We start from the raw sequence: 12,280 nt of genomic DNA, 5'->3' as shown, positions 1-12,280 counted from the left end.
CAAGCTATCTGTATTGATCGGTGTGCTTACCTACGTTTGCAAAAGTGCTTTTTAATAAAGGAGAGCTGCTTGGATTCATGGTTGTCTGGTTACCGTACTAAGTAACAAGGGTGCAAGCGTTTCTCACACCAGGAGAATAGCTAGCCTGTGATGCCTTGGGCAAGCTGCAGAGCCCCAGAAGAAAGGAGTGGTGAGCCACTTCTGTGCCTAGAAAAGCCTGGAACAGCCTGTCATGAGTTGGATACTACTTGACAGCACGTAGCTATAATTTTCCCTTTTTCTGTCCCGCCTCCCAAATGCAAATCTCTTCTTTCAGGACTCAAATCTCTCAGGGGCTAAGATGTCTTCAGCAGATAACAGACAGTGGAGGAGACTCAAGGGGGATGAGGATGGAGGTGCTACCATGCAGGGTAAGGATTGATTGTAGGAAAGACTTCATCAGCTTGGTCTCTCTGCTTGAGGTATGGAAAAGATACTTGTAATGCTCTAATGTTTCGAGTCTTGTCCACTATCAAGTCCCGAGACATGTTCGTGTTTCAATGGCCAACACTTTGCAGACTTTTAAACATGTTCCACCGAACAGTAGCATTGTCTGCTTCTCTTTTGACCACTTTGGCCACAGGAATATCATGGGGGGACTTATCAAAAAGCTTGCCAAAATCACGATACACTACATATGCAGCATTCCCCCCGTCTACTAACCTTCTGATGTTGTCAAAGAAAGATATACAGTTAGTCTGGCATGACTTGTTTCTGAAAAACTCATGCTAGGTTTTAGTCATCACAGTAGGATTTTCTAAGTGCTCACCCATCCGCCTGCTTTATGACATGTTCTGATACCTTTCCTTGTATCAGTGTCAAGCTGACTGGTCAGTGGTTGCCTGATTCCTCTTCTCCCCCCCCTTTGTTTTGTTTTGTTTTGTTTTGTTTTTGAAAACAGGGAGAACATTTGCTCACTTGCAGTCCTCAGAGACTTCACTGGTTCTCCAAGAATACTCAAAGATGATAAACAAAAGTGCCAAGATTGTTTCTAAAGTTGCCTTTGAAGCTCATCAACATTGCTTACTGGCACTAGAAACATTAATCCTTTAAAGTAGACAGATGTTCCCATGCCACCCTTTTGTCTGTCCTGGGCAGCAGCCCTCTGACTTCTTTCTTCTCCTTGTACCCAGTTGGAGACTGGCTTTGTTCTGGAAGAAGACAAAGGCAAAGTTGGTTTTTTGTCTGTCCTCCTTTCTCTCTGTCACCCATGAGTAATTTCCATGCTCTTCAAGGAGAGGGGCAGAGAATGTCTAACATTCAAATTAAGTATAAAGCAGAATGCCACACCCATGTCTATTTACAATTGCATCACTTAGCCTGTTTTATTAGTGGCATGTATTTCCTCCAATATGCTTAAGACCACATGGCTGTCTTCCTTCCTGCATGGCTCTCTTCCTCCCATGACCCAGTCTGACACCATGGCCATTAGACCACACTCAGCTCCCATCATTTTCAAAAGGGCTATTCTCTGGCAAGTGTTTCTAGGATGATAGTTTTAACTTCTGAGACAAATTTATGCAACTGGCTTTCTGCTCCTCTTTGTCTCTCCCTTAGGGGCTGGAGGGAGGCTGGCGACAAAACGTACTCCATCATCCTTGCCTCTTGTTTGTGTTCGTTTGAAATCGGATCAGGAAAAGGGAAGGATCACCACGAAAATCCATGCAAAGCACCCAAGGTTCCTGGGTCCCCAGTTCATCTTCTGGGTAGGAATGGGCAAAAATGTTGTTTCCATGTCTTTTTTGAAAATTTACAAACCCCCCCCCCAAAAAAAATTACATACAGGAACAAACGCTTGAGAGCCAGGTTCAGTTTTCCTTCTTTCTTTTTCATTTAGGGTCCAGTGACCTTTGAAGAGGTGGCTGTGGATTTCACCCGAGAGGAGTGGGTGCTGCTGGATCCTGACCAGAGGGCTTTGCACAAGGAAGTCATGGAAGAAAACCATGAGATCGTGGCCTTTCTCAGTAAGGCCCCCTCTCTCTATATTTAATAGTCGCGTCTCTTTATAAATCCAGTCATAATCACAACAATAACCACAATGGCTGTATTTCCCCACTAGCTGCTTGGGGATTTTGAAGGCAGGACTTGGAAACCTATGACCCGACAGTTACTGTTGGAACTCCAGTTCCCACCATCCCTAGCTAGCCGGCCTATGGTGGAGCCTCAAGGTCTGGAGATCAGTAGTATTTTGTTAATGGTAGCATAACGAGGAGGGACAGTTAGCCTTATAGGCTGGATGAGATCTGAATCCAGGTTCCCTTAGTCCGACATTCTGTCCATTACGGCACATTCTATTGATGACAGCAATCTTATTTACAATTTAGCTTCCTGCGCCTTCGAATGTATGCCTATATTCTAATCCTGTATTCTAATCTTTGTGTGACTTCGATCCTCTTGGTCTTGCCATCTATATTTGTCTTCAGCATGCCTATATGTCCTTAAATTTCTTTCTACGTTTGCCTCTGTGTGTTTCTCTAAAAGGAAGAAAAAGAGACATATCAGAAGCCTGTACGATTCCTTGCTTGTAGCACGGTATCTGGTTCCAGGCAGTGCAGTTTAAGGAGAGAAAAAATGGCTGATGGGGACCGAATGAAATTGCTGGTGGTCCTGTAACCTCTGTGGATGTATTTTCAAGATTTTCCAACACACGCCCAGACCCCATTCTCCACTTAACTAACAATCCATAGGGCTGAAGCTGAGGCTTTGCTTAACGTATCCCCTTGCTGTGATTTGTAATTGAATGCCCTTTCCAGAAAGGCACACCGTTGTCACCCACCTCTACGAATTCTTCCTCACCCTCATCGTTTTCTTCTTTCCTCAATTTAACTTCCAGTTGCAAACCTTGAGCTCATTTCCGAGAGGGAGCGGAGAGAAAAATCACAAAGTTTGGACGAAGGGAAGACCTCAGGTCCTCGGCTGGGAAGCTCTTTGGGTAAGCCAGCTTGACAAAGAAAAAGTCAAATGTGAAATCTTAGTCATGGTTGCTCAGATGAAGCCATTTGAATATTGGAATAGAGATGCATTAAAATAATTTTGTTTCTTTGATCATGAGAGCACAGAGACATCACCTTTCAAATCCTGCCCCCAGAGTGAAGACACCGGAGATCAGAGAGCTGACTGAGGCTGTGGCCACACAAGAGAAATGCACCCCTTCTTTTTTCACATCTTCTGCTTCCTGTATAGTCATGCGTTGTGGTCATGTGACCTATATCCTATGGAAGTGGTTCATACGTTTTTCAACTATTCCGCCTTTTTTGGGTGAATTAGATGCAGTACATTTATCTACACTCCTCAAGCGGGACATATCCCCTTCCTTTTCTTGTGGCTTTCTCTGCCCCCTTCCCCCACTTTAAAAAAAATGTGGATACATCGATGTGTCAACAAAATGCCTTTGCCGGCCACGTGCTGATCTGGGCCATTTCTTCCTATTTTTGTACTTCGTTATCCTCTATGGAGGAAAACCAACAGCGCATTGCCATGGCGGTCAAAATACAGTAGAAGGACTGATGCTCCATATCTGACAGAAGTATACCAACTGACATTCCCATTTGAAAAATCAATGAAAAGAAATCATGGGAATCGAACAACAGTGGATGAGGGAGGTGGGACTGCACGCCAGAGGCATCGGAAATGAATCGGTTTTGGAGTACACAGGGCAATGTCAGTTGTACAGCACAATGTAGCAAATAATAGGAACCAATATAGTAGTAGCCTCCTAGCGGGCTGGATTTGATGCAGAGATAGCACGGAGAATTGAGCATAGCTTTGCATCCTATGAACCCAAGCAAAAGGGTTGAAATTCAGGAGGAGAAACTTGGAAACATTTTTGCTGGTGAGAACGCAGCCTTAGATTAGATTAGGCATCCTTCAGTCTCGAGAGACTATGGTAACATGCTCTGTATGGAGGATTTGGAACAGCATCTAGTGTGGCTGAGAAGGCCAATTCGAGAGTGACCGCAGCCTAAGACTTATGAAACTCTCTGACCCTCGTCCCTGCCTTCTCCTCCATGTGGAAACAAGAGTGATGGTGCTAATTTTCCAGGTGGTGTCAACAGGGAAGTGTTGGCTTTTTGGACTATGGTCTGTCCTTCTGAGGAGAAGGGCTCCTGGCAAGTGGTAGGGGTTTTGGGAAGACGATGATACTGTCTAGAATTCAAGCAGAGGTTCAACGGAGCTCAGCCAATGGTGTGTGATGGTATTTCACGATACAAAGAGTCTGCTGCTGGGGATGGAAGTAGCAGTGACGGATGCATGAGAAGACCTATCTCTTCAGGAAAGGAAATTCTCTTCAGGAAAACTTTCCCTGAGTGTTTTTTTGTTTGTTTGTTTGTTTTTAATGGTTGTACCATACTTTTCCGAATGTGTTTTGGAGTTGTATTCTCAAAGGCTTCAGAACACGGCCAAAGAACCCGAAAACCCCACAACAACCATCAAAAACAGCAACAGAGCACAGACAGAGTCCTGTCCTCTGAAGAGGCCGGCCACAGAGACTGGCGAAACACCAGGAAGAACAACCTTCAGAACATGGCCAAAGACCCCCAAAAACCCACAAGTTGCCTATGTTTTTTGTATGATATTTGTTTGTATGCTTTTTATTATTTGTATGCTCACTGTTGTGAACTTTTTGTTGTCCTTTAAGGATATAAGCCGGCTGGGTCCTTTTAAGGAAAAAGGCAGGGTTAAAAAAAAGTTTTAACTAAATAAACAGAGATCGTGGTATAGAAAGCTGCCAGTGGAGGAGAAAAGGCAGTAAAGAAGCAGCTAGAGGCGTGGTTCCCAACCTTGTGTCACCCAGATGTTCTTGGATGAGAACTCCCAGAAATCCTGGCCGGCAGAGGTGGTGGTGAAGGATTCTGGGAGTTTTAGTCCCTCTGGGGACGCGAGGTCAGGAACCACCGACCTAGAGGGAATGATGACCCACAGCTCTAGATGCGCAGAGCATGGGAAATGAGCAAGACGTTTTAAGGCCGGAAGAACAGATTTCAGCAGAAAGGGAGGAAGAGGAGCTTATTGTGAAAAGGATCTGCACCGCTCCGAGGAGATCCGGGAACCAGCACTTTGGATGCTGGAGGAGGGCATAGGGATAAAAAGGGAAAGAGATGGAGCTGCGGTGCCATCACTATGGAGAGCGGATCCAGATTGAAGATGGGGATGGCACCCTTCTAAAACCAGGCTCCCAAAAATTATTCAAAGAGGTGAAACAAAGTAGGGATGGAAGACGCCAGCCACCCTGATGCCTCTTGGGGGGCCCAATTCTGGGTTGGGTGTAAGGACTGCCCGATCCCTGCCTTGTTGATGACGGATGACTTTGCATGCCAGAAGGTGGGGGGGGGGGGAAGGAGGAAGGAAAAAGATGGATCAGTTGTTTTGATCCTAGTTTAAAAGAAGAGGGAAGAAGAGGTCAGTAGCGGGAATGACCACACCGTTTCCGTGTTTGTGAACACTGAGAGAAGGTAAAGCTAAGAACTGCTGGAGAACTCAGTGATTTATTTCGGGAGTTCGATTCCCACCCCCCACTGGGCCTCCTTGACAGGGGCTGGACTTGCTGACCCACAGGGTTCATTCCAGTGCTACGGTGCTAAGATGAGGATGAGGATGTTGATTAGAGGGAGGATTTCTATGACATGTCATATTTTTTCCTGCAACCTGTGTTTGAACTTATAAGTGGGTTTGGACATGTTTGTGAGTAATCTGGTGAGAAAGGCCAGATTACTCATAAGCATGTTTAAACTTGCTTTTGGGTTCAAGCATAGGTTGCAGAGAAAGTGTGACATGTCATAGAAGTCATTTCCCCACCACCAACAACACCATGAAGATGATTAGAAAAATAGTGTAACAAGCACTCTGGACATTAAGAAAGCTTAAGAAAACTGACTGATATTGGTGGCATGTTGCAAAATGTGGTCCAGTAACCTTTGTGGGTATATTTTTCAAGATGAACTTTCCTACACCTAAAAAAACCAGAGTTGGTGATGAGGCTTTGCTTACGATCTCCCATTGATATGAAATTTATTTAATATCATTTCAAAACAGCACACAACCGTTACACCCCTCTGGATTCCTCCTGACCTTCACTGTGTTCTTCTTTTCTCAACTTATCTTCCAGTTCCGAAGCTTGAGCACCTTTCTGAAACGGAGCTAAAAGAAGATTTACAGGTTTGGGGTGAAGGGGAGATCTCAGAGACCGGATCAAGAATCTCTTTGGGTAAGCCTGCTTGACAAAACCCCAAACCAAAACCCCTCAGGGTGGTTGCTCATGCGAACATTCTTCCCATTCATTCACCCAACTTCATCTTTGGAAGAGAAATTGGAAATTGAGTGTTAAAACAACCCAGCTAGCCAGGGCCGGACTGGGACCAAAAATCGGCCCTGGCATTTAGAGCACACAGGCCCACCGGCTGTGGGGACACAGGCCCACCTGGCTTTGGGCCAGGATTGGCCCTATGGACCCCTGAAATGCACCGGGGGGATTTTGAGCGAGGTGCTCTCGCCATCAGCCTGGCCTACCTCACAGGGCTGTAGGGAGGAGGATAAAACTTGGGAGGGAGCCGAGGATATGAACGAAACGAATAAACAGAACCTCCCTGTGCAAGAGGAGTGTATCTTTTCTGCCGCAGCGCATCCTAAGGAGCAGGATAAGAAGGCAACTCGTATCTAAAGCGGGGTTGTGACATTCTCAGGGGACGGTGAAACAAAGACAGCGTAGCCCAGCTCTGATGAGGTAATTTTCACTTTAAAAAAAACTGGCCAGGAAAGTTGATCTTCCCGGGACCAGGTCAGGATCCCTCCGGTCGAGGCTGGGCTTGCCGACGAAACTTCAGCCCAGCCTCGTCAGAGGGGCTTTCCTGGGAGGCAGCATGGCCACCCCTGCCCGGGAGGAGAGGCTTTCTCAGCTTCCAGTTTCCGATCAGCCTTCCTCACCTCTTCCAGTCCCCCCCTCCGCTCTTTTCCCCATCCTTGCCCCCTTCCTCCTCCTCCTCCCCTCTCCGCCCCCCCGGCTTTCCCTCCTCGCCCGCCCGCCCGGGGAAGGCCGGCCGAGGTGCCTGCTCCCTCTCCCATCCCCCAGCGGCGCACTTCCCTTTGGAGAGGCCAAGGGCGCCCGGCGAAGGCGACACGCCCGGGCACCGTGCGCTCTCGGCCACCTGGGTGCCCGGGCAACGGGCCAGGCCGGGCCGGGGCGGGCAGGCAGTGGGGGAGGATCCGAGGCGAGGCTGCCTCCTCCTCCTCCTGCCGCCGCTCCCGCTCCGCCCTCCGGCCCTCCCCTGCCCCAGCGCGCCAGGGCGAGGAAGCGAGCGAGCGAGCGGGGCGGGGGATGCGCCAGCCAGACCCTCCAGCTGGCCACCAGCACCAGCCGCGTCCCGAGAGCAGCCGGCGGGCAGGCAGGGCCGGGAAGCCGCGGCATCTCGGCTGCCCGCGCTAGCCTCGAATAAAGCGCGCAGCCGCCGCTGCCGGAGGGAGGCAGAGCGGCCGCGTCCCCATGGCCGCCGCCTCCGCCGCCCGGAGCCCGCCTTCGCCGCCGCGCTAGGAGCTGGGCCTTGGCGTTGCCCCCCCTCGGGTGTGGGTGCACTCTTGGGCCGGGTGGGGAGGTTGGGGGGGACGCCCCAGCTGGAGGGGCAGGAGGAGGAGGAAGGAGGAGGAAGAGGAGGAGGCAAGGCAAGGCAAGGCAAGGGGGCGGGGAGGGAAGGCTCCCTTTTGCTCCCTCGCTCACTCGCTCTCTTTTGGGGAGGGGGGCTCAGCCTGTCCCTGCGCTGAGGCAAGAACCGGCCCTTCTGACCATCGGCCCTTCTGGCATTTGCCAGAATTGCCAGATGGCCAGTCCGGCCCTGCAGCTAGCTGTGTGTGTTTGCTGGCTTTCCTGTCTGAGAGCACAAGGTATTGAATTTCAGAAGGCACAGGAGAGAGGAAACGAAGGAGTGGCCGAATATAATGGCACCAAAGTTCAATTCCCCCGCTGGGCCTTCCAAAATCTCGATGATGATTCTATAGGATCCCTTCCAGCTCTGCCGTTCTAAGATTCAATGTCTTTTTTGTTGTTGTTGTTCAGACTTGGATTCTCTGCCATCAAAGTTTAACCGTTCACACGACACCCACGGGTATAACTGGTTAGATTCACTGAATGCAATTCCAGTGTTAAGCCTTTTCTCCGAGCGGTCCCGTCCTCTGCTTGGAAGTGCCTTTCGGAGAAAGGTCTGCCAGGGATCAGAGGTTCTCCTGAATCCACCGGCGGTTTCCCAGCCATTTGCTGGCACAGGATAGAGTTTGCAGCCAATGCTGGGGGTTGTAAAGAAAACGGGTGTTCCCTGTAAAACCAGAAGGTGTCCTTCCTCTGCTCTTGGTTTGCCAGCAGACTTCCAGAGGTGAGACTCTGCTTGTGAAAACAAGGCCTGCAAGGAGCACAGCCCTTCCGGAAAACTCCAGTGGCTTTTTTCACCGTCCTTGAAGTGGAGTCACCAACACAGGAGCAGGAGGCAGAGGGGGGATCCCCCTTCCTCCCCCCCAAAAAACAGGGCAGGGCGGGGGCTGTCAGTGGCCTCGGGGTTGAAAGTTGCCCACCCTGTTGTAAAGGTCCGTCATCATGTAACAGGTTACATCTGCTGTTCCCTTCCCTCTCCTGGATAGACGATTTAGACTTGGCCAGCTGGCAAGTTAGAAGGCAAGGGTCCTGCGTGGGTGGGCAGCCAGGCCAATCTGATTTTCACGGATGCAAAACTAAATAGTCCGCAGCCGCATAGGGGGCATAGTACTAATTCTTCAAATTATGGTTTTAATTTCACCCCCAACAAATGGATAGCACACCCCCCAGGCTGATTTCAAGGTATACAGACTAGGCTGTGAATGGGGACGAGGGTCCCCACTGAAATATGGTTCACCGTCCCACCTCCGCGAAGGGACTTGTGTCTGAGTTTTTCCTAATTACTTTTCTCTTACTAAGAATGGGCCATCCCTATTATCGTGGACAGCCAATGTCACCAAAGACAAAAAAGGTGACTTTTTTCTGACTCCCCGCCCCATAGGAACGCATTCCTATGGGAAAACTTGCTTCGCAAAATGACATTTTCGCAAGAGGGCATTAATCATGGAACAGATTAATTTTGTCTTGCAAGGCACCACTGTATTCTTGTTGAAAATTATGAAAGTACACACAGTGGTGCCTCGCTTAACGATTACCTTGTTAAACGACGAAACCGCTTTACGATTAAGTTTTTGTGATCGCTATTGCGATTGCAAAACGATGTTCCTATGGGGGAAAATCGCTTAACAATGATCAGTTCCCTGCTTCGGGAACCGATTTTTCTCTAGATGACAATTTTAAAACAGCTGATTGGTGGCTCTAAAATGGCTGCCTGCTATGCAAAATGGCTCCCCGCTGTGCTTTAGGATGGATTCCTCGCTTTACAGGCACTGGAAAATGGCCGCCCTATGGAGGATCTTCACAAAATGAGCAGGTATTTCACCCATTGGAATGCATTGAACCAGTTTTCAATGTATTTCAATGGTTTTTTAAATTTCGCTTAATGAGGATTTCGCTTAACAGCGATTTCAACGGAACGAATTATCCTCGTCAAGCGAGGCACCACTGTATTTCTAGTTCTTTTTTCTTTTAATATTTTTAATATTTTCAGATTGCGGATAAGTGAAACGGTACTGATTCTGTGGATTTGGAGATCCTACTATATTTTAAATTTCAGCTGTCTCCAGATAACCGTAGTCCCCTAAGGAATACTAGAAATAGAAATGCAAATGTTAACAAAACAGTGACAAAAGTCCACTAAATGTCTATTTTCTCCACACTTTTTCCCCTAACAGGCAGCAAGCACAAAAGAAGTGCCTGGCTCAAGATTGGGAAGTATGTTGCACATAAACTGGGCTTTCCAAAACATCAAAGAACCCCATCAGAAGGGAAATGTCATACTAGAAAGTTATCCTACCGATGTACCATCTGCTGGAAATATTTTGCCTCAAAGAAAATGCTTCTGTTTCATAAAAGGGTCCACAGTGGGAGAAATTTCCTTAGATGTGAATGGTCAGTAGAACATCCACATTGCAACTCACACCTTGTGAGCTACCAGAGAGGCCACATAGGAGAGAAAACCTACCAATGCCAGGAGCGGGGAAAATGTTTCTCTCAGAATTCAAAGCAACTGATTTACCAGAAAGTCCACGCAGCAGAGAAACTATACAGATGCCAAGACTATATGAAATGTTTTGCTTACAATTCTCAGCCTATGGATTCTCATAAAGTTCACACAGTGGAGAAACCGTACCAATGCCAGGAGTGTGGGAAATGTTTTGTTCGCAAGGCAGCCCTTGTGATTCATCAGAGAGTCCACACAGGAGAGAAGCCGTACCAATGCCAGGTGTGTGGGAAGTACTTTGCTTACAGGTCCAATCTTGTGACTCACGAGAGGTTCCACGCAGGAGAGATGCCATACAAATGCCATGAATGTGGGAAATGTTTTGCCTACAGTTCACTTCTCTTGAGGCACGAGAGAATCCACACAGGAGATAAACCCTACAAATGCCAAGAGTGCGGGAAATGTTTTGCTCACAGTTCACACCTTGTGACGCATCACAGAATCCACACAGGAGAGAAACCACATGAATGCCAGGAATGTGGGAAGTGTTTCCTTCGCAAATCAGGCCTTGTGACTCATCAGAGAGTCCACTCAGGAGAGAAGCCGTACAAGTGCCAGGAGTGTGGGAAATGTTTTGTTTCCAGTTCAGCACTTTTGAAGCACGAGAGAGTCCACACTGGGGAAAAGCCATACAAATGCCTGGAGTGTGGGCAGTGTTTTGCAGACAGTTCAAGTGTTCTGATCCACCAGAGAATCCACACAGGAGAGAAACCCTACAAATGCCAGGAATGTGGAAAATGTTTCCTTCGGAGGTCAGGTCTTCGGATTCATCAGAGAGTCCATACAGGAGAGAAGCCGTACAAATGCCAGGAGTGTGGAAAATGTTTTGCTCACAATTCACACTTTGTGACTCATCAGAGAGTCCACACAGGAGAGAAGCCGTACAAATGCCAGGAGTGTGGGGAATGTTTTGCTCGCCGATCCAACCTTGTCTCTCATCACAGGTACCACACAGGAGAAAAACCGTACAAATGTGAGGAGTGTGGGAAATGCTTCAGTTGCAGTTCTTCACTTTTGAAACATGAGAGAGTCCACACAGGAGAGAAACCGTACAAGTGCCATGAATGTGGGAGATGTTTTGCTCACAGTTCACACTTTCTGATCCACCAGAAAATCCATACAGGAGAGAAACCCTACAAATGCCAGGAGTGTGGGAAAAGTCTTCTTCGGAAGTCCGAGCTTGTGGCTCATCAGAGAATCCACACAGGTGTAAAACCATACAAGTGCCAGGACTGTGGGAAGTGTTTCTCCCACAATTCAGACCTTGTGGCTCATTACAGAGTGCACACAGGAGAAAAACCGTACAAATGCCAGCAATGTGGAAAGGGTTTTGCTTGTACTTCATCCCTTTTGAAGCATGAGAGAGTCCACACAGGAGAGAAACCGTACAAATGCCAACAGTGTGGGAAATGTTTTGCTCACAATTCGAACCTTGCAAAGCACCAGAGAGTTCACACAGGAGAGAAACCCTACAGATGCCAGAAGTGTGGGAGATGTTTTGCTCAGAATTCACATCTCGTGACGCATCAGAATGTCCATGCAGGAGACAAACCGCAGAAATATCCAGAGCCTGGGAAATATTTTCGTGGGTTTTAAGTCTTCTGAAGCACACAGGAGAGAAATTGCCTACATGCCAAGCGTATGGGAAGAACTTTTCTTGCCATTTCACGCTTTGGATGCATCAGAGAGCTCTCACGTGTTCTGGTTGCAAGCAGAAGGTTTGAGACAGCCGAAGATCCACAGATGAAAGAATACTTTGAAGGGCCTGGAGTAAAATGGTTTGCTTTTACATCCAAACCATAGGAAGGACTCAAAAGGCCAGCACAGGACAGGAGGTGTGGAAAAGCCTGGATCATGGGAAATGTTTTCCTTGGTGAGCCCATCTTTTGACACATTGTAGAGTTCACAGAGAAGAGGATACTCATCACAAGCGAAAGACTTGGCTGCTGGAAATGCTTTGTTCAAGCATCCAAATGCATACTTTAGCTCTCTATAAATCCATGGCAGGTGGAGAAATGCTCAGTAGCTGGGCAACCCTCATGCCTTGACAGGAGGGACAAGATCTGCTGGAGTCCCAAGGGTGCTAAGGTTTTGTTCTTTGTTCT

General features: G+C 48.0%; 1 protein-coding gene across 1 annotated transcript in view; it reads left to right on the top strand.

The window, feature by feature from the left end:
• Nucleotides 1–12,280, top strand: part of LOC110069879 (uncharacterized) — a 46,309-nt gene that overhangs the window by 5,757 nt on the left and 28,272 nt on the right. Inside the window, exons 3-8 of the mRNA XM_078388201.1 lie at nt 317–410; nt 1,597–1,745; nt 1,877–2,003; nt 2,873–2,971; nt 6,146–6,244; nt 9,847–11,730. Coding sequence (XP_078244327.1) covers nt 317–410; nt 1,597–1,745; nt 1,877–2,003; nt 2,873–2,971; nt 6,146–6,244; nt 9,847–11,730 — 2,452 coding nt within the window. The remainder of the gene's footprint in view (nt 1–316; nt 411–1,596; nt 1,746–1,876; nt 2,004–2,872; nt 2,972–6,145; nt 6,245–9,846; nt 11,731–12,280) is intronic.

Source organism: Pogona vitticeps, chromosome 2 (assembly GCF_051106095.1).
Source record: "Pogona vitticeps strain Pit_001003342236 chromosome 2, PviZW2.1, whole genome shotgun sequence".
Lineage (NCBI taxonomy): Eukaryota > Metazoa > Chordata > Lepidosauria > Squamata > Agamidae > Pogona > Pogona vitticeps.
The sequence above is the reverse complement of the archived record's forward strand: the minus strand, read 5'-3'. Positions and strand labels throughout refer to the sequence as shown.